Raw genomic sequence first — 24,549 nt, forward strand, 5'->3', positions numbered from 1 at the left:
GAGGAAAATGGTGAAGACAAAGCAATTGCAAAAGAACCAGTTATGTGTTAGTCATTGTTCATTACTGTTTAATTGAACAAAATAATCAAACATTCATTTTGAATACATTCTTATTGTAATTGTATATGCTTTTTTCACGATTCATCTATTACATTTTAGAGAATAGCTTGAACATGTTTTATGACATCAAACATAAAATACATTTAAACATGTTATTTTTGGCACCAAACAAAACGTTTTCTTTTTGACAGCATATAAATCCTGTCAGCCATAAAGCCCATGTTACCAGGAGATGCAAGACATCACTGTCTGAACTGCATTGGCCATTCGTTGAAAGATTTCCAAGGGAAGGGTAAAGGGATTTCAATGTCAGCCTTTTTATTTTCCACTATAATGTATGGTGCTGTACTCTGTGATGCCCTTCTCATTAGGTCTACACCTTCATTAAGTCCTCCATAGAGATGTGACTGCAAAATACTTATAAGCTCCTTAGTACTGTTATTTACACACTCAACACTTAAAGTGTTATAAGCCTCTTGAATCTTCATTTTGGTAAAGTCTTTGTATGTACCCATATGTCTCTTAGCTTGCTCAATCTCTTGTTTTGAAGATTTTAGAACCTCTCCATAGATTTCATCAACTTGAGGCATAATTTCAACATTTTCATTTTTTAGGTAGGTGCGGAAATTCTCACCTATTTCAGCAATAAGATGGACGAAATTATTAACTGCCCTGTAAAGCAAACTGAAGCCATTGTGCAGTGTCTGTCTTAGCTGATCATATGCAGACCTTGTACTAAAATTGAGTTTATCTATGATCTCATTTCCATTAACATAAACATCTGTTCCAGGTATGATGAAGCGCATTTCCCTGAATAATCTGAAAATTTTAGCCGTTGTGCTTGTAAACCCTTGGATTGCCCTCTCAAGTTCAGACAAACATGTTTGCTGCAACATCTCTAAGTTCAGGGGATTCTCATCAGATTCAGTCAATTTAAATGTTATGTCAGTCAAGAACTCTGCTACAGCATCTATAAAGACAAACATTTTGTCTTCACCATGTCTCAAAACTAGCCTGGCTTCTTGAGCCAACCTGTCTGCAGAATTCCTCATACTCATAGACATCAAGCTGTCAGAAGCTTCTCTGTACAAGTTTATACCTTGTTCTGCAAACTGTTTGACTGCACTCTGGAGTGTGTTACAAAACATAAGAACCCCTTGATAGACTCTCTCTACAAAATTGGAAACTGTGTTTTTCAGTTTGATTCCACCACGGTTGAGGTCAAAGCCAAAGTGAGCGACATGATACTTGTTAATAAACTTCAACACAGCATTCGTCATGGCAGGAATTCTGTCCTTGGTCCCTTCAATCACATCATGGAGGAAGTCCCAATTCCATGATGTCTGTAAGATTAGCTTCCGTGAGTTTCTTAGTGTGACTTTGGCAGTGTAAACATCGGTGTCCTTCTCTGGAGTAGACTGAAGTTGGAGGAAAAAATGAAGAATAATAATTGTTTAAACATTGTCAAGTTCCATACATTTAACATCAAACCACATGTAGATTTAGAAATAGTTTATAAAGGGCCTAAAGAGTTACCAGGGAGCGACTGAATAGTTTTCCATACAACTGTGATGGAGACCTTTGCTGAAATTGAAAGCCCAAGAAACCAGTCGATGGTGAAGAAACAGATGCAGTGATTCCATCTTTGCGTGAAGCAAAGCGGAGGTTCACATCCGTAAATGTTTGACTGGTGATGTCAGCAGTCAGAACATGATGAGACTCCCTGTAAAACAGAAAAACAAGTGGTAATTTTTAATGAGCATTTGATCAAGATAGTATTGAGAACTCTTGGGTTAGCCATGTCACTCTGACAAGACACAATGTTTTGAATGTTTCCATTCAGTCGAGGTCAGCAGCCCCAAAACAACATCAAGACTTATCACCAAACGAAGGGATTCTTCTGGTCTAGTTCACTGAAAATGCTCTTAACCCTGGATACTAAGCCAGTAATATCTACCCTAGAGTTGGTTTTCAGTACTTTGCGTTTTGTGTTTTAATGTCTGCTGAGTACTGACATGCAAATAACTCTCTTGCAACCATGCAACATGCAGTCGCAAAACTTAATAAGGTGTCTAAGTATTGAGTACACATGTAATACTGCATTAATGACAACACAGTAAATGTTGCAGCTGATGTGATACAGTAATTAATTCATGATATTGACTCATCATATGCTTTGCACCTTTTCTTTCTCTTTCTCACCTTTTTCTTTCTTTCTTCCTGTTGGAAATTGTCTTGCAGAAAGAATTAATAAACTAAATACCGGTAAGTCTTGTTTTCCAATCTTATGATTACCCATACTTACCTCGTGTTTTGTGTGGACACCTGTAGCAAGTTGATATTTGCATCATTGTGTACCAGGTTGCATTTCCCATTTAGATTTACTCCATTATCAAATCCAAGAGTTGCACTGGCTGGGGGGACATAAATAAAATAAAATATAATTCATATGGTGTCTCTGATTTATAAGTGCCTCAAAGCTGTCTAGTCAAATACAGTATATGCAAGACTTACCAGACAGGTCATATTCCAGGAAGGTCATATGAGACTTGCAGTTGGAATCGAGCGAAGTTATGAGGCTGGAGTCTTCTTTCTCCATGTTGGCAGTTGTTGATGCATTATAAATAGGGGAGGACATCTTAAGAGTAGCACTGAGGCCACCAAAAGCTGGAATAAATATACTTGTAGGCAGATGTAGGGCTATTTCAGGGATTTCAATTTTTTGCTCTGGAGTGATAGATTTAACAGTGATTTCATGCTTTGGCATCTTGAATGAAAGGAATGACATTTTTCCCTGTAGATACTCTGTGTCAATGTTGTAACTTGGCACTAATATTATTGGATAACCTATCACACTGATGGTAAAGGGTACGGTGGTGATCACTTTAGGGATGTTGAGATTCTTTGGATCAATTGTAAAGGCTTCCACAAACCAATTGGTAAACGGTACATTGAAGCCCGGAATAGGGATTAAAGGGGGAAGAGTGAGATAATCAGGAACATCAGCATTTTCAAATCGCATGTCTATGTTCCTTATGGAATGTGGAATCTCTTTTACCCAAGAGGGCACAGGTAAGGAAATCACAGGGCTGCTAAAAGTGATTCCATTTTCATGTAGTTTAGATGGTATTGCATACTCCTGGCCCTCCATTGACTTGGTGTACACAATGCTGTATGAAATGTTAAGGAATTGTAAGTTGTCAATGTTTGCGACTTGATCAAACTCCAACACATCAAACAAGGTCTTCTGATATACAGGAAGCTTAACTGCCTTCAAGAATTCTAGGTGGCCTTCCCCTGATCCAGTGGCATCCATGCGTATTTGAGATTCATCATTGGACATGAGTAAATCATAAGCATGGATGAGAGATGCCAGTTGTTCCTTACCACTCCAGGTGAGGGATTGCTTCTCTGAGCTGATGGCAAGGTTGATGCTCTGAGCGAGTCCAACTTGACCCAAACTACTTGGTTGGCTTCCGTCAATGTTCAACTTTGTCTTGAATGTTGTTAAAGGAACAAAATCTAGTTCTCCTTCCACAGTGTGCCTTCCATTTGTGTTGAAAGATGCTGAATTTATATTGTTATTGCTTGTGAAATGAACTGTTGCAAAGATATGCTGGATGGACATCTCAAGAGCCAAGTTCTCATTCAAGTCAAACTGGAGGATGTTATTATTTGGGCTTCGTTTTTGTTTTTCTTGTTTGTCAAAGTTTGAACTTAAGAAAGTCCTGACAGTTGAACGCAGGTGATTGGCATTAAGATAGAAACTGGCCTCATTCTCTAATTCCCCAGAATAATCACAACTTCCCATTATGGTTATATCTGACTTCCCCTGTGTAGAAGTCGTCAGTGACATATGGGAAAGTGCTTCCAGTGCCCAATCTATATCAAGGTTCCCTTTGCCTACAGACTCAATTGCAGGAATGTTAAATGTGTATTTAATTTTTTTCCTGGAAATAATATTTAGCTTGGTGTTGGTATTTCCAGTGATTTCCTGTTTCAATTCTAGATTGAGGAGTGGTAGACTGATTTTCGCAGCGTTAGACACGGAAGTTTCCATGCTCCTTTTGGTCAGTCTAACAGCAGATTCATGGTTTGCCTCCATGTTGTTGTGCTCCATGGAGACAGTGGTGGCCAGTTTTAGTCCTCTCTTCTGTGTCAAACTCGAGGTGCCATCAATTTTTCCATTTAAAATATCAAACACAGATGTTGAGGAAGCACCAAACTGAGCCACAATGTCGGACTGGTTGTAGAGGCCAACATTAGCATTTAAGGTTATCAGAGTGGATTTGAAGGAGAAGTCACAAGTCATATTACCCATGGCTGGAATCATAATGTTGTTTTCAATGGCTGGGAGAGTTAAAGTGGGAAGCCTAATTGCACTTAAGGTTTCTGGAACATGGATGACAGGTAACTCCAAAGACGGTACTATAAGGGTATAGGATGGCACAGTGAAGCCCAATGCAGGAACTTTAAAGCTTGGTGTACTGACCTCTCTAGGAACAAAGTAGCTAAAAGCTGGCATCTCAGCCCTAAAAGCAGAAACATCAATATTCAGCATTGGTATCTTGTATCCAGGGACAGTGAAGATTCTAGGAGGTAAGTTAGAAGTGTCAATTTTGTGTTTAATGTACTGTGACTTAGCTTTGTTGTATGAATCCTTTAGAAGTGCAACTACTTTATCCCTGTATTTTTCAAATTGAGCCTGGATGACATAAGCATTGTCACGGATTGAATCATAGATTGGTTCGAGGTATAATTCATGACTGTGCATATCAGGATTTTTGTAATAATGAAGCTTCAGATTCATATCAAATGACTGTTGTGGAGAATTCAGCAAGGTTTTGAATCCAGCTTCTTCCCACAGAGAGAAGTGTTTTACAGCAGGGGTTTTCATTTCAAGGCAAGGTACTGTTATCTCTGGGAAAGAGAGGGGAACAGTCAGGAAGTCCAGATTAGCTTCTCCATTAGCTGATGAGTGAAAGAAAATGTCCATTTCATTGTTTGCTGCTGTTATGTTGTGATGATACTTGTACTGGTTGAATCTTGCCAAAGCAATCCAATATGCATGCTGCTTTTCGAAGTTTAGTACAACTCCGTAGTCATTTAGGAAATCCACCTTGCCAGAGAGTTTCAGGGGGAGGGAAATCTTTGAATTTGCTTGAGACTTAACATCAAGTACAACCTCAAATGGATGCACCATTAATTCCAGTGAGTTGGACAAGGATCCAATCAGATTTCCAGTGAATTCGGCATTATGAGATGCTGCCAGTGCAACTTTCAAGTCCCCAATATGTATCTCTCCATTTAAAATCATTACACTCTTCTTAAGGGATGGACCTTCAGTTTCACATGTTGCTTCAAGGACGATATGGCTTAAGGACACTGATTCAGCAGTCAGTGTTTTCTTCACTTTCAAAGCTTTACAGTCTGTTTCTCCAACAAAAACTAGCTTGGCAGTGTTGAAATTGATGTTGAAATCCACATTGCTTGCATGTGTACCTACATCAGAGTAGTCTTTAATGGTCCACTTTCCATCACCAGTAGTTTGACCAGTCACAGTAATTTTCCCAGATTCCACTGTAGCATCTATAATCTGTTTCAATGATCCTTGATTTGAGGTTTCAATTGATGGGATGTCTAAGTTGTGGTTGTAGGTTGTGTATATGTTTGCAGAAATCCCACTCCTCAGTGTAAGTGAAATAGTGTTTAACATGTCTGCTGTGTACATTTGAGTTGTGGCCTTGGCATTAGTCCTCAAATTAGCCTCAATAGAGGAACCTGACAGTATTAAGGAGCCTTCATGTTTAAAGATGAAGGCCATATGTTCAGCTTTCACTGTTCCTGTGAGTAGCAGTTTCTTCATTCTGGGAGCTCCAACCTGAAAAGCAGCATCAAAGGTGTATTTAAGAGGCTCAATGGGTGAACTGACATAAGACATGAGTGTGGCTTCAAACGTTGGGTTTTTTGATGATAATGTTGCATTCCCAATCTTTGCTATAGTTACAAAAGTGTACTGTGGGAAGTTGATTCTTAATTCTCCATGGATTTTACCTAAAACTGGGATACAAATATCACTGGGAATCTCAGGCAATTTGGTCTCTGGAATTGGGAGCATTGTGATTCTAAAGTCTTCCAGATTTAGTTTGGGTATGTCGATAGCTGGAAATTTTATTTCCGAAAGAGTTATTCCTGGAAACAAGAAATCTGGAAGTTCTGATAGGTAGAGAACTTTTAGATCACCAAAGATTTCCTCTGGGTCAGGCATTCTGATCTCAAATTCTCTGATGTCATCTATGATTGCCACTATCTTTGCTTTGATCTCATCAAAATCTATGGTAAAGGCAGGAATTGTATAGGAGTTGAGAATGGTAAACTCAGGGATGGAAATCTGAGCTGGGATACTGATCTCCTGTAGTTTGTTTAGGTCAATTGTAAATCCTGGAATGACAAGGTCAGTGAAAGGTATAGTAAAAGAGCCAACTTCAATCTCCGGTCTTTTCAGTGCATCCAGAAGTCCATCAACAGCTTGCTTCATCTGGGTGATAATCTTGTTGTCCTTCACCACTTTTATAATTGTGTCTATAATTCGGTTAAATTGCACAGATATGTAGGCCACCAAATTACTGTAGGATTCACTTGCTCTTTGGAGGTAAATGGAGATTTCATCCCTGATATCCATGTCAATAATTCTTTGTCTCATGTCCTCAAGGATATCCTGAACTTTTATTTTAATGTCATTGTAGAATGTGGTGTCAATCACATTTTTCAATTTCTTTAGAGCATCTGCCACTTTTGTGTTTTTGAGCTCATCCAAATAAGTGAAGATGGTGCTTTGGATCTCTCTAAAATAATCCCTTATAGCCTCAATTTTTTGTACTATTTCATATTTTTTAATCTGCTCATTGATATAATTTGTTAGTTCGGTAATCCTCTTGTTGGTCTCATCAACAAATGCACTGTAGTCAAATTGTTTGATTGACTTAAACATTGAAGAAATGTTTTCGTTAAGGTCATCAATACTTTTCTTAAAGTCAGTTGCTCTGAGCTGGCTTGTCACACTGTCCAGAAACTGCCTAATTTTTTCATAAAAAAACTCAAAGTTGATAGATTTCAGGGCACTTACAATTGACTGCACAGTCTCTTCAATTTTTAATTCCTCAATCAGAATAACTGTCTGATCCATTAATTCTTTTAACTTATCATTAAGCCTGTATTTCAAAAATTGATCCCTAATGTATGAATACACTGCATTAACTTTGGTGGGGATTTCATATTCATCAATCCAGTTCACAATAACATCATTCATAGATTCAATCACTTTGGCTATCTCTGAAGAGGGGATTTTATATGATAGTTTATCAATATAAGAGGCCAAATCAAATGAGAGAAGATAATCCTTTACATCTCCAAAAAACACGTTAATGTCAAAGTCCCTAATGGCCTGTTTTATTTCAGACAGTTTGTCTCTGATTTTTTCCAGTATTCTATATTTAGAATCAAGCTCCCGCAACCATGCAGTTCTGTTTTCTGTGAGCTTCTGAAGATCTATCTGTCTGATGATGTCCTCGATGGCATGAAATACTTTCACAAGTGACTGCTTGATTTCGTATTTTTCATCAAAGTCCTGCAACTGTTTTGCAATCTTTGAAAGTACATTTGTTATATCATTGGTAAGATGTCCTGTCTCAATATAGTCCTTGGCTGTAAGGATTAAGTCTTTTATGTTGGTTGCAATATCTGTCACTGTATTTTCTAAGTTTTTGCTTAAAGTGTTCATCAGAAGTTCAAAGTCATCAATTGTTACAGCAAACTCACTGCTGTAATAATCAAGATTTCTCTTTATGTGAGACACTTTGCCCCCCAAGTCTAGTTCTTGCATAAAGTTACTTACTTGCACTGCTACCAAATCTAACTTGCCTCCAAAGTCATTGACTAGCTGATAAATGTCTAAATTGTTGAAGAACTGTTGAAGAGATTCTAATGTTGTTACAAGTGCATTCTTGAGTTGCTCAAAAGCAGCAGGAAGGCTCTCAAAAAATGGAATGTCAATAATATGACACTCATTGACTTTATCATACTTAAGGAAACTAGTGATACGGAATTCTTGTATTTCTGATACAGACCTACTGTCTTCACTTAGTTTGTTGAAAATATCTGTTAACATTACTCCAGAAAATTCATATCCTATCTGCTCAGGATTATTGTAAGTATTGATGTCCTGGTTATAAGCATGGTCATTGATTTTAGATTTTGTTTGCCAGGTCACGTGTTGGTCATGAGGTGCCAGGAGACCATCAAGTTTGTGCTCTACATTAATGGAAGACTCCCATCTTGGAAGCACATGTGTGGATGATACCCGACTATCATGTGAGTATGCAACAGCTAAGGGCTCAGCTTTAACCAACAATTTGCTGGACAGCTGACCAGCATGATCCCCATAGAGATTAATCTTTCCATCACTATTGACAAGAGCATCGATAGTGAAGCTGAAAGGCAGTGCCATGGTGCGAATGTTGCTGTCGAAATGTAGATGCTCAGACTCTATTTGTGTTTCACAGTTTGAAGTGGAGGAAAGTCCAGCAAACTGAAGCTCACAGTTGTGACTTAGCTTGGCACCCATCACATCTCCAAACATGCTGTGTTTCATTGTACCAGCCATTTCATCACAGGTGAGTTCACAGGTATTCATGATGGAGACTTCATCTCCATAACCTCCATTCATACTTCCACTTAGGTGCACCTTAAATGGCTCAAGTTTCACTTGGCCTTCATTCTTCAAAATGATGTCATTGAACTTGAGGTCATTTGTTGCACCAAGTGACATAAGAAATGGCTTCATATTAAGCTTGGTATCTTGCTTGTAGTGAACATCTTCACAGATTTCGCAGTTGGTGTTGGAGTGTAGAGTTAGGGTCCACAGTGTGAGGGTAAGCGCATGACTATTTTCCATTTTCATCTGCTTAAGTGTTCCCATGGTGCTACTACTAAAGGTGAGAGCCCTACGATTCAGTGCAATACTCATGTCGTGTCTTGTTGTAGCATCATAAGCATGGCCTTTGAAGACACCATTCAAAGAGGCTTCTGCAGGTGTGACTTTACCCTCGATGTTTATCTCTCCCCGGCTCTCTGCAGTCATTCCTTTGGTTAACGAAGACATAGATGCTTCATGGTTGTCAATTGCACCATTGAAGATATTTTCCACTGTTAAAGAGCTGCACAGAATGCTGTTAACTCCACTTGTGGTCAGACCATTTCTACCAACCCCAACAGAAGCTTTGTGCAATCCACGCATTGTGTCAAAGGTCAGGGAACCCTCAGAGTTTACTTCAAGCCCATTTGAATCCAAGGATCCTGTTATGAGTGAGAATACCTTATTTGTGTCATAATCGGCCTGCGACTCAATTGCAAGGATGGCCATATGGTCAGACACACCAAATTCAACTTTGTTACTGAGTACTGTGTCCATGCCTGTAGCTGCAGCATGGCATTTTAGAGTCAGTTGTGCATCTTTATACTTGAGCTCTGCTACATGCTTGAAAATGTCTCTTTGGGCATTGGTTTTGGACACAACGTTCAACTCAGAGTTTGCACAAACTCCATGGATCATGTTGTCAACTTGGATGAATGGTGACTCAAAGTGCAGGGTAGACTCTCCTCTTCCCTCATGATCTAATGGACGTAGATAGTAGCTGTGGGTATAGGAGGTATTGGTGTATAGTGAGCCTATATTAAGCAACCCGTTCATGGTGCCATCTCCTGAAACCTCATCTGAATTTAGGGTGGAGGTTGACTGAGCAGAGTAATAGATTGAGGTCTGCAGGCCTACTGGACTAGAGGCTTCAAGTTTGTAGCTAGCTTTCGCGTTCAATTTGTTTGTTACTGTTAATGTTTCTAGGACACTGAAGCTTGTGTCAATGAGGCTATGGCTGAAGGAACAGTTAAGAAGGTACTTGACATTTTCATCAGCTCTGCCTGACATCATTCCAGTTCCTTGACATAGACAAAAAGAAATGATACCGTCATCAGTATCTGAAACAGCACAGTCAAAGTTGAAGAATAAATTTCTTACTAAAACTCTGCATTGAGTTGGTCCAAAATCGCATATTAAGAGATCAAGAGCTTAATATGTACAAGTACTTCAAAATCTTAACTACCATACCACTTTCTCTACAGCAACTCCACAGAATTATTGATTAACTTTTAAGAATTTCAGAAAGACACTTACCTTCATACTTGTATGACAATAGGTTGAGAGGTGACTGAGCCATGGATTTGCACTGCACAATGTAGTTGGGAAAATCAATAGTGTTGTTTCCCCCGGAGACAGAGCCTTCCCAATTGTAAATGTTACTGTTGATCTTGGTGGATACTTCAACCAGGCCGAGAAGGGGTATAGTGAAATCCAAAGAGGGTGGTATTGTGATAGATGGTAGAGGATATTTTTTGGCAGGGACATGTAGACCTATCACTGGTAAATCTATACGGGGCATAGACAAAGTGGTTGGGATGTTCAGTTCTTCCAACTTTTTGCCTCCAAGTGGAAGAGGAAGAGATATGGCCATCTTCTCTTTGTTGAACTGGTATCGGAATAAGCTGTCACTATTAAGGTAAAAAGAAATTAAAAAGCAATATCATTCAAACTTTTGGGAGAAGCAGAGGACAGAACAACCAGCACATCTAAAAAATGTAGTTAAGGTTTTTGAAAGCAATCTGAAAGCAAAACTATACATTGAATACTTACGAATGCAGAAACAGTTTGTCAGACATGGAGAGATCTGACACACTCCTCTTACTTCGCCAGTTTGCAAGATAGGGGATGCGTGCTTTCAATTTATCCAGCCATATATTACCTGCCTTCAAAGTGACATGAAGATATATTAAATTCCAATCCCAAAAAAGGAAGCACTGTAGACCCCATCCTTTTTTCACATTCTGTTCTTAAATAATGAGATATTCAAACGAGCACCTCTGGTACCACCAGGTCACTTAAATCACCCTTTTTCCTCATTCAGATGCTCGGTTTGATTGTCTTGACTGTGTCTACATGCCTAAATGCATTGAGTTCCTTATAGTTGGCCTATTAGAAATATGCATCCACAAGCAGTTTAAGAAATGTACCTAATAAAGTGACTGTTGTGTATAAATATTTTTTTAACGCTCTTTTCCTCAAGAGTGGGTACTGTGCTCCTGATAAAGGTACTGTAATAAGGATAACTTTAAATATCAAACACTACCTCTATTCCTTTGGTGACAATGTGACGGAGTTTCATATCAGTCTTTGCTACTTGATGGTCCAGGATGTCATTGATGAGCTGGGAGACTTGTGCTGGTAGATCCTCTACATCTAGGATTAGTTTGTGAAGTTCTGAATTCAGCTTTGATTTCAGTTCCACTTCAACCTTGTTGTCATCTGTTGAGAGTCCAAAAGCATCCAGTAATAATGAGTGAATGTTCAACATGTGTTTTCTCTTGAAAATTCTACTGAGGGCAAACAGTTACCATATTTGACTGAAGCTCTCCCAACAGAGGATGTCTCCAGGAGGTTGACCACAGTTTCTAAGTCCATGAATACGCCCTCATCTATCTTCAGGGTTCCAGTCACAGATGCATCAGTTTTTAGAGAAGGAATAGCCAGCTGGATTTGTATTAAGGCATCCTTCATTTTTTCAAGTCTACATTCAAAACAAGGACATGTAGGTTGATGATTATTTTCATTTCCCGGAAAGATTCATTCAGTCATTTCTAGCTAAAAAAGAAAAAAAAGGAAAAGGAAAAATAGGAAATCTGGAAGAACAGCTGAGACTTCAGCATTGTCTATCATCAGAAAGGATTGAAGGTTTGTTGCAACATGTACCTTGTGCGTCCAACAAAAGTCAGCTGTGGGATGTTCTTGTTGGTGACATCAATGGTGATACCTCGTATCTTGTTTCCTTTAGTATCACTGTCAGTTAGAGCCAGCTTGATGCCTGCTTCCACATCATGGTCAGGAATGACAACCTCAGTGGTCAAAATGTTCTTATTGTAGTGGTATTTCATAGATGCAGTGATCCCTGTTGAATCATCACCTGGTAACCACAGACAAATAGGTGTCACATGCACTTGATATCCTTATCACGGATCAAAGAAAGCAGGGATAAATGAAGGGACCAAAACTGACGGCATACAGTATATTAATTTCACCGCCGTTATGGTTCAAGTATGGACTCCAAAATAGGACAATTATGCAAAGCCCAAAGGATGGCCAAAATATATTTAGATTGTACATGAGGGCACACACAGATTTTATCTTATAAAAGTACCTTCTGCCTTTAGAGTCACCTTCAGAGACTGTACTTTATTACGTCCCCTTTTACCCTCTCGAAGTGTTTCACTAGTGAAGGTGGCAGTGTACTCTGAAATCTCCCCCGTTGGCTGGATTTCCACCGCAAACCTGAGTGACAACCACAGTTTTCATTAAATCTGGTTTCTTTTCCAAATATCGTTTCACATGTCAGTGAGAACTCCATTAGTGTTATTTAGATATCAACCAACTACATAAACTATTTACCTACAATTTACCTAAATACAAAAAACCACCAATGAATGTCAAGAGAGATTTGCAAATTTAGCTTTCTCTTACTTGTTTTCTCCAGACGAGGGCTGGTCCATGGAATTGGAGGAACGCATTATGGTGCACAATTTAAGCCCGCTGATTAGGGGCTGGCAATCAGTTGAGACAGTCCCATCCTCTACCAGAGATGGCACTGTTTTTGTTTGACCAGAGGATACTGACACCAACCTGTTGCTGTATTTCAAGAATTGAGGAATTATTAATACGAAGAGAGAACAACACGACGACAACAACAACTGCTGAGATTTTTGTGTAATTGGACACTGGTGTCACTGACCTGATGCTGAGCAGCTGAGTATTTGATTTAGGAGCTGGTATTGACACTCTCAACTGGTTACTGTTTATGTCGATCTTGGCATTGATGGAAGTCTCATGGTACATATTAGTGTGCATCTCAAGCCCAGCCTCCACATAGTCTGGAACGTGCACACCCATGAGAGTGACAAATTCCAGCCCAACTGATGGCATAAAGGAGAGTTCAGCCTGCAAACAGACGAATAAAACAGAAGAGTGGTAAACAGTAATCCAGAAGTGACAAACTTAGATTAGAAGCTTATTTTACATGTAAACTATGATGAAGGGAAGCTAACTTACCGGTATGTATTGACCTGACCGAGTCAGGCCTCCTTTTGCACCGGGTGCAAACACACCAGCCAGTGAGAATTTCAGAGGGAAGCCAGAGGCAGTGGGTAGAGAGAAGGCACTCTCCATGAAGATGTAGTGGGCAAACACTTCATTTTCAGTGCTTGAAATCAATGAAAAAAAGGCCTGTTGGGAAAAAACAAGCCGGATTCAATTAAATTACAGATCTCTTTAAACCATGGTAAGAAATCCATTGTGTGAATTTTATCCAAGCTACTGGTACAAGCTATGATCTGTCACAATGACATTTATGGTCCTCACATGACTTTCAGTTCTGACCTTTCCTTGTCTGACATCAACTAGTTAGTAAAACATTAGTTTGTCCAGCACTTTATGATAAAAGACCTGCAAAACGTATTACATTTCCTTAAGTTCCAGTAAACTTCTTACACCGTGTCCCAACTGGATGCAACGCGAGCGAGCGATAGTTACAAAATTAATTGTTTTCTTTTTGAGTGTCCTAACTGGCCGCGAGCGATGCAGCACGACGCAGTGCAACGCAGTGCAACGTGATGCGCCGTTTAGAGAGTTACACTCTTAGGAAATAGCTCATCTTCCCACCGATGACCTCATTTGCTGTTGTAGGTCATATAGAGACATCAGCAGAAACAAGAGACTTTTGCATCCAGTTAAAAGTTATTTGTAGCTGATTTAAGGAAACATTATCAGATAAAGATAAAATTGTTTCATGAATAAACACACAAGACTGAGTGTAAGGTCAGAGTAGTTGGTTATGTACTATAGCCAAAATGAATGAAATTCATTATTTTTCAACTTATGTATCAGTGTTTAGTGATCATTTTAGGGAAATAACAAATTTTTGGTTTAAAAAAAGAAAGACATGGGCTAGTTTCTTCTTGTTTTTCAAAGTTTGTGTCAGGGAACAGTTAATCTTACCTTCATAGGCAGAGTCCTGATGAAAACGTGGTAGTACATGAACAGAGTCTCAGCCATCTTTCTCATTTCGCTGGTCTTCAGGTATCCTATCTCATTTCCCAAAAGCCGAAGATAAGCAATGGCCTCTGGGGCTTCAGAGAAACGTATGTCATCCATGAGCTTTTGGGCACGATTTGTGATGTCTTCCAGAAGGTCCTGCGTGGCCTAAAGATATCTATATTTTAGTGCACAACAGTATTACAGTGACAGCTTTCACATTGAGTAAAACATTATTTTCAGGCACAATATGTATGATGTGTCCAAAAACCTGTCTTTTGCTTCTGTCTCTGTCAGGGGTGATTCTGTCCAAAATGTCTTTTAGCATCTGGGCATTGTCCTCTGCCTTGTAAATGACACTGGAGATGGTGTCAGGGAAGAAACCCCTCTCCCCAAAGAGAGCATCAATTGTCGGTTGAAATCCTGTTCCCTCCATAGTGAGCTTGAAGGGGGAGATTTTGACCGTATGAATATCTAAAAAAAAATGTTAATGGGTGTCGTCATCACAGATAAAAATCACTTTAAAGACATACCTCAAAGATGTCATAGTTGTAGCCAAAAACCTTTAGGGTGGTCTCCAGCATGACCTCCTTGGGTAAGGTGTCCCTGCCATCAAAGATAATGTTGCTCTGTACTGAGCCCAAGGGAGAGTTCATCTTGTAGTTGTGTGACATGCCGTTAGAAACCTCCTCAAGTTCCTCCCTGAGTCTTTAGAAAGGAGAAAAAAGATTATATAGAGTAAAAACAAACATTTATATTGTCTTTTGCAAATCCAAATTATTTAAATTTTCATTATTTTTTCAAATGACACAGAGAAATCCCTAATATTAAAAGGAAATATTACTACTAATTTTTATCTTTGCATTAATTGATTTTTGGCCCCTCCAGTGTGTTATTATATTTCTTTAATGAACTCAGAAAATTACAATGGTATGTCCATCAGAATCTCAGCAACATAATAATATGTGGTAACTTTTTCCTTATTATCTCCAGCTAGCACCTAGCTTTGTGTGTCTGTAGGTGCTCAATGGGCATTTACATCATAGATATTCTATTATTTTATCACAAAAGAAAACATTTGTGCTCAGAGACTGTGGATTTATGGACTTTAAACTACTAATCTATTAAATCAATTAATTAATTGTATTACAGTTGTTTTATTCTGTTGCCAAAGGTACTCACTTGTACATTTGTGGATCATCCGATTTGTGGATGTTGTTCAGGTGAGAGATCACAAAGCTCTTGAGCTCCTCATTCCCCAGATCCTCCAAACTATTCACAATTTCTTTAACCAGGTCTTGATGTGGCTTCTTCATCAAAAGCAGATATGCTGCAATGCGTTTCTCCACAGGGCTCTGAGTGTCCACGTACACCTTCTTGAATAAGACATCCACCTGTGGTTGACCAGATGATTAAGAACTGATTTGGCCAGATCATGCAAGTACAATATTTCAATTTCTACATGAGATAAAATGCATACTATAAATAATAGTTTATGTTCATTTAAAGTATATTTATTTGTTACAGATTTCAAATTCCTATCATCCTACCATGCCTCTGAAAATTAAGGATCCATGTTCCACAGACCCAATGGCCTGTAGAGCTGCCTTTTGGTTAGATAGTGGAATGTCGCTTTTCTGAGCACACCGGGCAACAGACAACATCAAATCGAAGTTGACATCTTGCATTGCTTGAGCCATGACACCAACAACCTGGAGATTGGGGGGGGAAAGTATTAATATTGCATCGAAGCCAGATTTTCAGAGTGTGACATGTTTGCATGATTATCAGTACCCTCAGTACAAGGAAGGACATCTCGTCATGGTCAATGGGAAAGTCAGAGTCATTATCAAGGCCTTCTCCTGAGCAGTCGTTCAAAAGTGTCTTCATGAAATTTGACACATCTGTGACCACTGCAGTAACTTCTCCTTTATGGAACCTGTTGACAAGAGACAGAGAAGACACCATGTATGAAGATATGTTTTCCTTAGAGCAACTACAAAGAACCTTTTAACTTGACATGCAAAAGTCTCTCATTTCTGCTGATGTCTCTATTTGACCTACACGAAACGATTTACAGCACTCAGACTGGAGACAGTGTGCACGAGCCAGATAAGCGTCTTTACGACAATACGTGCTAGAGCTCAGTTTTCATTCAAACACTACTGCTTTTATCCACAGGGGTTGCCAAAATCAATACGAAATGAAAGTCCTTAGATGCTTTAAGATTCTTTTTCCCTGGCAGCAGGCAAGTCCAGACCCTAACTCTGTACAGTGTGAAACACTGAGTATAATCAGATCCTCTGGTTCGTGTGTTGCATTTGACTTGTTTTTTTTTAGTAGACAGTGACACCTGTAGCAATCACAAAGTTGGCCTAAAAAAAGTTTGCCTTTACTGCCGTGTTTACTCTATGAAATGAAAATGAATTGGAATTTAACAGATCTTCTTCATTTAAACCCATGTACTGTATATAATATTGCCAACATAGGTGTCATCAACACTGAGGGTACAGTGGAAATATATGGACCACTTTTTCAAGTGGACTTTTTTTTAAAGCATGATTCCATACTTCAATCAGTGAGGTTATGTTTTCTTCCATGTATGTCTGTTGGTTTGTTTGTTGTTTGATTTGGAAATGTATTCATAGGAATAGGATGCCAAAAATACTGAATATTAATGTGTTCCAAAAGTAGTGGAGGGAGTATGAGAAGCCTGTTAATTTTGGTGCTTTCACTTTCCTTTTGATGCTTTCCACTCTAACCCCCGGGGTTGCAGCGCATAAATTCATTATAGAAATGAATTTACATATAAGAGTTTAGTGGTGCAAAACCCCAAGGCTCTGGTATTGAGAGATGTGGAAAGAAGTGATGTCAGATGAGTCATCCTTCACATTTCCAACATGAGGGCGAGTGCTAGAACTATACAGGCTAAAATGCCTGACCCCAGTTTCTCTGTTCTGCTGTAGGGTCACTGCAGATAAATATAAAGTTGTTACTCTGATGAAACATTTCTGTCCTGACTGGAGGTCTCTCTTCCAGGATGACAACAATCCCAGGTGAAGAATATGAGGAATTGGTTGTGGTTTTAAATTATATGAATCATTTTGGCCTATGATCTCAGGCAGTCACCAGACCTCAACCCAGATGAACACTTATAGTGCAATTTGAACCCAAAGGAAATTGTTTTGGGAGAGTAACATCTGTGGATGAGCAGTGAAGCTCAGGTGGCCCAACATAGGCCACCTAACCACGTTTCCTCACAAAGTAACTTCCTCTGTATTAAGACTTACTTCTTGACTGTGTTGGCCAGAGCATACATGATTGCCTTGCTCTGTTTATACTGAGCCATGCTGAGCATATCTCTGACCCGGGCTGCGTCAGGGTTAGGCTGTAGACTCAGCCCGTACACTAGAGCATCGACCTCTAGTGACACCCCATCGATGGTCCTGATGGCCTGCAGGATAGCGCTGGTGCACTCGGAGGTTCCACACTGGAACAGGGACTGGTAGGTAAGCCAGCCTGATATATCCAGCATTTCGGTGACCGTCTGGCTCAGAGTCTCATTCCTCAGGACACGCAGGCTAGACACCAGCTTATGGAAAAGGCTGGTCCTCTTCTGACCTTGGTCTGTGCCTGGCAAAGCCACAAGATCTCGCAAGGTGCTCAGGACAGTGTCCTTCATGTGGTCTGGAGCTTTATCCTCAGGATCCTCAAAGGGGAGGGGCTTGCTCTGACTAGGGTTTACGTCTGAGAACAGATGTAAAGATTGATTTTGCATTACAGAGGTCTGAACTGAAACCATTCATCAGACGTGCAGTGATCACCTACCGAACAGTTTGTTGCTGGTCCTCCTGGAGCTTTGAAAGCTGAGATCCTGGATCACCTCAGATGACATTTCAATGTCCCTACAAGGCAGATTCAGAAAGTGATGCAAAAGGAATAACAGTGCTCTCTACCTTATACACCCAAAAGATGACTTACCCATGGAAGAGAGGATGATAGATGTGATTTTCTTTGCACACAGCTCTCGTGATGTGCTTTCCCTTATTATCAAACTGGTAGTTGCAGTCTTGGGTGCTTGTGATTAGCTTTGACAAGGGGCGGTGCTAAAAAACAAAAATGCACAATAGTTAAGTGGAGGAATAACCACACTGGTATATTTATCTTATTGCAATATCATTATCATTTTATTGCCATTTGATCCTAATACAGCCATAAGTGTAAGTAAAAGTATTATGATATAATACCACTAGATATAAAAGATTGACAGAATGGTAGAGATACAGTATGTGTTTCTGTGCACAGTGGCACAAGAAAAAAAAGTTTTAGACATTTCTTTAAAAGCGCCTCATGTAGAATATATTTTGATACTGAATAGTTTTGGTGTGGCGACCTTTCCAGTCATATGTTGTAGAGACAGACATTTATGTCTCACCAGTGTTTGCAGCAGTGCTAGGGGGCTGTTGGCTGATTCCCTGCTGTAGAACTGGTCGCACTGGGAGAGATCCCTGGTTAGTGTCACATCTGTGGCATCACTCCCTTTCTCCAGGTTATTTGTTAAACACCGACCGTGCACTGTGGTCTGAAAAACAGAATATTAGTCTCATAATACAGAAAACAAGTTGTATTTATAGGCAAACTGTCCTTTTCCCAGACTTTGACCTCTATCGGCCTGTCGATCTCCTTCACGTGTGATCATCGTTATTCTGCTTTTGCTCCTTTCAGATGTTTTTAGAGAAGCTTCTCTCAGTTCTGTGAGGATACTAACCATTAGGCTGCTCTCTTCATCCTCCATGTCTGGCACTATGAGTGTTGAAACAATTCCTCTCTTAATGTTTAGGATGTTGACTGGCTCGTCCGTCTCAGGGTAAAGCTGGACACTGGTGACATCCTCAGTGAACTTCAGAGGGTTCCTGCATGAAGAGACGAACCACTTATTTTTTGAAGAAGAACTGGAAACACTCTTTACTTAATTTTTTTAAAAATCCAGTTAACATTGAACCTATGAGACCCGTGCTGTGACCTGTGACCACAGCTGTCCACTTGACTCTTGTACACTTTCCTGTAAGTTTGTAAATAGTCTTAAATAGTTATATCTTCCGACAGCAATCACTTAACATAGCGAGGGCTTAGAACCAAAAGGGCGTAAGTGACATTTGACAAACTTTACAGGAGCGGCAAAACAAAATTTTGACCAGACTTCAATCAACTGTATTCATTAACCTTAAACCACAACATTGCAACCACAGACATGCTTATATGAATGAGTATTTATGTAATAAACTTATGACATATTAACACAATGAACATGTTCTTAAACATTTTAAAATCAAAAAAATATGTCAAAAACGTCACATACGCCTTTTTGGCACCAAACATTTCCAAGTCTTCTAGGACATATTGGGCGTATCTGCTGAACAATGCATTGAACTGATTGAATAATTAACACTTGAATAAGTAATTAATTGTCATGTAACTCATTCATTAATTATTTTAAAAGGGTCCTATGTTCCCCGCTGTTGCTGGTCAATGGACTCTCTCTACTTATTTGGACTCTATCTATCTATCTGGCCTGTCTAGCCTCTACCTGGTCTTTTTACTGTACTAAACTTAACCAACTCCTGTCTTTATTGCCTAAACCCAACCAATGTGACAATTACACTTCTCACTCAAAGTCACAACTCAACCTCTCACTCAAAAATAGGCAAAAATCTGCAAAGTCACAACTCCACTGCAGGTATGGGACAAAAAATGGCATGTTGCCCTGGTCTTTTTGGGGAAAAGCGGGGAACATAGGACCCTTAAGGGTTCTATGTTGCCCAGTCACACACATAACAGGTACATAGGAGCTGGGGAACATAGGGATGACCCCAGTAAGGCTCTCAAGGCATGATTCTGTCTTACTGTCATCACTCTTGTGACGGTATTCAAAAACAACTCTGACTCATCTTTAACTTCTTAAATATAGGATTCATCAGTTTGTTTCATAATATTCATCAAAATCTTTTCTGCCTCAGACAGTTCCATGTCTGCAGATTTCTCAGCCATTTTCAATGCTGTTTAAGGGCAACAACTACACTTACGCCCTTCTGGCTCTGAACCAACATGTGGGTCCAACATGTATTTAGATGTATTTTTCAGGGCCAGAAGGGCGTAAGTGCACTTACGCCCTTCTGGCTCCAAACATTACTCACATTTTTGAGTTAGGTCTTTATTGTTTTGTTGCTTTATTCAATACAGTTTGATCTCAGATGGGTCATTTTGGCATCATTGGATAGAGCTCATCAAGACCTTTCTTTTGATATATAGAACTCATTTTCGCCCAAAATGTCACTTACGCCCTTTTGGTTCTCACCCCTCGATTTGGTCCGAAACACGGGTCTGTCAGTCAGTTACTGCTGTAAGCCGAGGAGAAAACTTTCCTTGTATCCTACAACCTTTATCCAATGAGGAGAGAGAACGGCATAAAGGGGCGGTCCTCTCTGTGTGTGCAGCCAAGGGATGCGCGTGAATGTGGTGACGTAGGGACGAGGACGGGGACTGCTAACTCCATCGGCTGACAGGAAGTTAGCCAAAACGACCGGATCGCTTACTTCTGCTTTAATGTTTGGTCTCATGTGTTCTATTTTGCCTCAATACTCAATGGCGCTTTTCCACTACACTTTCACAGTACGGCACGGCTCGGTAAAGGTGCTTTTCCACAACAGCTGAGTTCTTCTAGTACCTCCTCAGCGGGGGCGGGGGCGGCACGGGGGTGATCACGGAGGCGATCGCATTGTCTCTCTCTCTTTTTAGACTCAACAAGACTTGTTTTCATCTTAAAGCTTCAGTTGGTAACATTGGTCATATTTGCTGGAACTGTCACTATATTCTGATTAGTAGAGTAGTACATGAAATGGGTAATTTAGGACAAAATCCAACTTGGAATCTTGTAAGAGGTTCACAGAGGGAACTGAAGGTGTATCGTCTTGAAATTTCCGACTAAGTCGCAGACTTTACATTCACTTTTGTCAACTTACCAACTTTAACTTACAAAATAAATGTCATGACATTGCATGTGTGTGTTGTCTTGTAAAAAATGTTTTGCACTTACTTTTCCATAGCAGCCTGAAAGGCGTCTGAGCCAGGAGACTGTGTGTAGACCGTTTGGCCCTGGGGGTCTTCTGACACCTCGCTGAGAACACAGCCCCTGGTGTGCATGATGAATTTGCACATTTGGGGGATTTCGATCTCTAACTATGACACCAGACACAGGGTCAGTGAAGAGGGAGCTCAGATAATGAATATTCTCTCATCAAATGAACAGACAGCATGGGACACATAACAGTCATGCACGTACCTGACAAGACACTTTTGGGCCGTTCAACAGGTTGGCAGCACCCACCCCACCATTCCTGCTCTCTGTGGTATACTGGTACATATACCTCTTATTGACTTTGAATCTGGATGCCACTGCAATAAAATAATTAGAACATAACTGTTAAATGGACTTTCTCCAGTGAAGGCCCGTTGCTCTAACTCATTAAAGGGATAGTTCACCCAAAATTGAAATTTCACTCATGATCTACTCACCCTGATGTCGACTAAGGGCTGGGAGAAGTTTCAGAGTTATCCGTGGCTTCTCTGAGTTACAGGGGGTCTCGGCGTAGCAGTGCATGTCCATATAACGGTTGCAAATGGATACCAACTGTCTTCGTAACAAAAAGACACACCAAAAAACATCCAAATACCTCCATGCTGCTCGTATGTAATATCCGTATGTTAAAGGTGTACAGAAATGGCCGTTTGTCCTGTTTGTCGCGCCGAGTTGTCACGAGCTGCAACACGAGTTTACCCGAGTGAGGAAAACGAATTTGATTGGTCGTTATCGAGCGGGCGGGATATTCAAAGCTTGGGGCGAGCCCGAGCTCCGTGTGTGTGTGCGTGTCTCAGACGTTTGAATGACGGATGACGGATCCAATATCAGTGGCTGGTGAATCGTGTACAGGCTGACGTATAATCCGTGCGCCTGCATTATCCAATGCGAAAAAAAAATACACACTTTCATCCCGGATTTACTCAAAAATAGAATTTTGCACAAAGTTTGGCCTACAACGTCTGAAAGATGAGTTATCACATTAATTTTATGACCCAAAGTGGGCTCAAATTCAATTTTCTTTTCTGTACACCTTTAAATAAGTCTATTTTTCAAGCTTGTTTGTAGCGGAAGCTCCTCTTCCCGGTTCGTCCAATTTGGACGAACCAGGTTCCGTCCTCTTCCCAGTTTGTCCAAAGTTGACGAACCGTGAAGAGGAGCTTCCGCTACAAAACAAGCTTGAAAAATAGACTTATTTAATTTTTTTCTGAACAATTTCGCATTTCGGGGCTTCAATACAAGATGGACATTACATACGAGCAGCATGGAGGTATTTGGATGTTTTTTTGTGTGTCTTTTTGTTACGAAGACAGTTGGTATCCATTTGCAACCATTATATGGACATGCACTGCTACGCCGAGACCCCCTGTAACTCAGAGAAGCCACGGAGGACTCTTCTCCCAGCCCTTAGTCGACATGAGGGTGAGTAGATTGAAATTTCAATTTTGGGTGAACTATCCCTTTAATAATAGCTAGTATATGGTTAGGTCTGTTAAAAATGGCTTCCTGACTAGGACTTTTTTAATTTCTGTACAATTCTCAAAGTGGTGATTGAATCATTTCAAACCAAGTCTCCATACAGATGAGGTCATGTTCCTATATAAGACATAGGATCGTTCTTCTCCATATCATCACTACGGCAGCAGACCTTTGCACTGGCCTGCGGCTAAGACAACAGTGAACACGGGTATTGCACTTAATCATAAACAAGCAGGAGTTCATCAGCTCCTGCTCCTATCTTCAGAAAACAGGTCATGCGTTCATCAGTTTAGCAGAAACACCACTGATCTTTGAGCAGGTCAATGTGTCTGTTTGCTGAAACATATCATCTACCCACTTCTATCTCTACTTTGCATGCACATACTCAGCTCTTACCAGGTACAAACTGTGTCAAGCTCCTTAGTATGATTGACAATAAATTAACCAATCATTCAAATTATTTTGAAATAGTGTTTTTGCAACAGCTTTTTAAAAAATTAACAATGTATGTATGTATGTAATGTATCAATGTAATATGATACATAAAATTGGTTTTATTTAATGAGACATTAACTTACATAGACATGATGTTTGTTCACTGTCAGTCGTTTCCTCTGGAAAACAAAAAGATTGAGGTCAATGGAAATCACTGACTAAGGATCATTTCAGAATAAATGGGTAAATCTATCTACAGTATCTATCCATTTATCTTATCTATCTATTCTGTTGCCCAATATTACTGGTAGGTTTCATGTTCACGTTAACAGACACACTTACATACAAATGACAAACAATTTTAGAAATGCTATCAGACAAGTTTTATCCCAGTGTCTCATGATCAAGGGATTCCTGTGAAATGAAATACACCCAAGCTAAGAATTATAGTTAATGAATGTCTGACCCAACACTGAATGGGTTCTTTTCTGGTGCCATCCCTCATCCCTGCAAATCAGTTGAGGACATTTTGCATAATCAAATATAATCAAAGCTAAACAAACAATCATGGGTGAAAACAAACTGAATGATGCCTGAATTCCATTTTCATTCAGGGTGGTATTATTCATGTTGGCTCACTATATCACACACTGTCACATTTTGCTAGGACAACAGACCGTCTCATGTTAACATTAACACACTATCATACAAATGACAAATAATTTTAAAAATGCTACATTATCATCCCAATGCCACGTGATCAAAAAGGATTCCTACTTACGAGCCAGTGAGCAGCTGATCAGCAACAGTAACAGATAGAGCCCTCTGTAACCCATCGTGGGTCATTGAAAAGAGCTTTCTCTGTTCTTTAGCGCTCCAAGTCTTGACTAATACAGTAATACCTCAAACCAAATCTTTTATAAAGGCCCTGCCTGTCCCTCCACCACCCAGCCCTGCCGAATACCTGAACTATACAAACACAACACAGGCTTGTCCCAAAGTTCAAACTCTGATTTAAGGGCAGAAAGAGAACTAATCAATACCATAGGAAGCAAAACACATTTGCTCAAGGTCTCCACATTATGACCAAATAGTACAAGAAAAAATGAATAATTTAAAACACTGCAATATACTGACCCTTAACTTGCAAATCATAAGTAGGGTGCTATCACATACCCAAACCCACAGCGGGCGACTTCAGTGTACTTTAAAAAAAAAAAAAAAAAAAAAAAAAAAAGAAGCTCCACAACCA

At 39.8% G+C, this 24,549-nt stretch overlaps 1 protein-coding gene across 1 annotated transcript; it reads right to left on the reverse strand.

Annotated features, from left to right (window-relative positions):
* Positions 1-51: 51 nt before the first annotated feature.
* On the reverse strand, positions 52-24,246 carry apoba (apolipoprotein Ba). The gene is made up of 28 exons (XM_083998186.1): positions 24,079-24,246; positions 23,441-23,476; positions 21,584-21,700; positions 21,342-21,480; positions 19,017-19,161; positions 18,684-18,830; positions 18,230-18,354; positions 18,077-18,153; positions 17,539-17,995; positions 16,043-16,187; positions 15,799-15,960; positions 15,431-15,642; positions 14,782-14,956; positions 14,520-14,690; positions 14,213-14,416; positions 13,268-13,441; positions 12,951-13,156; positions 12,683-12,847; positions 12,363-12,493; positions 11,918-12,128; positions 11,563-11,735; positions 11,298-11,473; positions 10,805-10,917; positions 10,289-10,662; positions 2,575-10,053; positions 2,366-2,474; positions 1,597-1,783; positions 52-1,478 (listed from the first exon to the last, which is right to left on the reverse strand). Exons 1-28 carry the CDS (start codon positions 24,131-24,133, stop codon positions 303-305), a joined length of 13,041 nt encoding a protein of 4,346 aa, XP_083854312.1. The 5' UTR covers positions 24,134-24,246; the 3' UTR covers positions 52-302.
* Between the last annotated feature and the right edge of the window lie 303 nt (positions 24,247-24,549).

The sequence above is a fragment of the Trachurus trachurus genome (genome assembly GCF_905171665.1).
Source record: "Trachurus trachurus genome assembly, chromosome: 22".
Taxonomy (NCBI): Eukaryota; Metazoa; Chordata; class Actinopteri; order Carangiformes; family Carangidae; genus Trachurus; species Trachurus trachurus.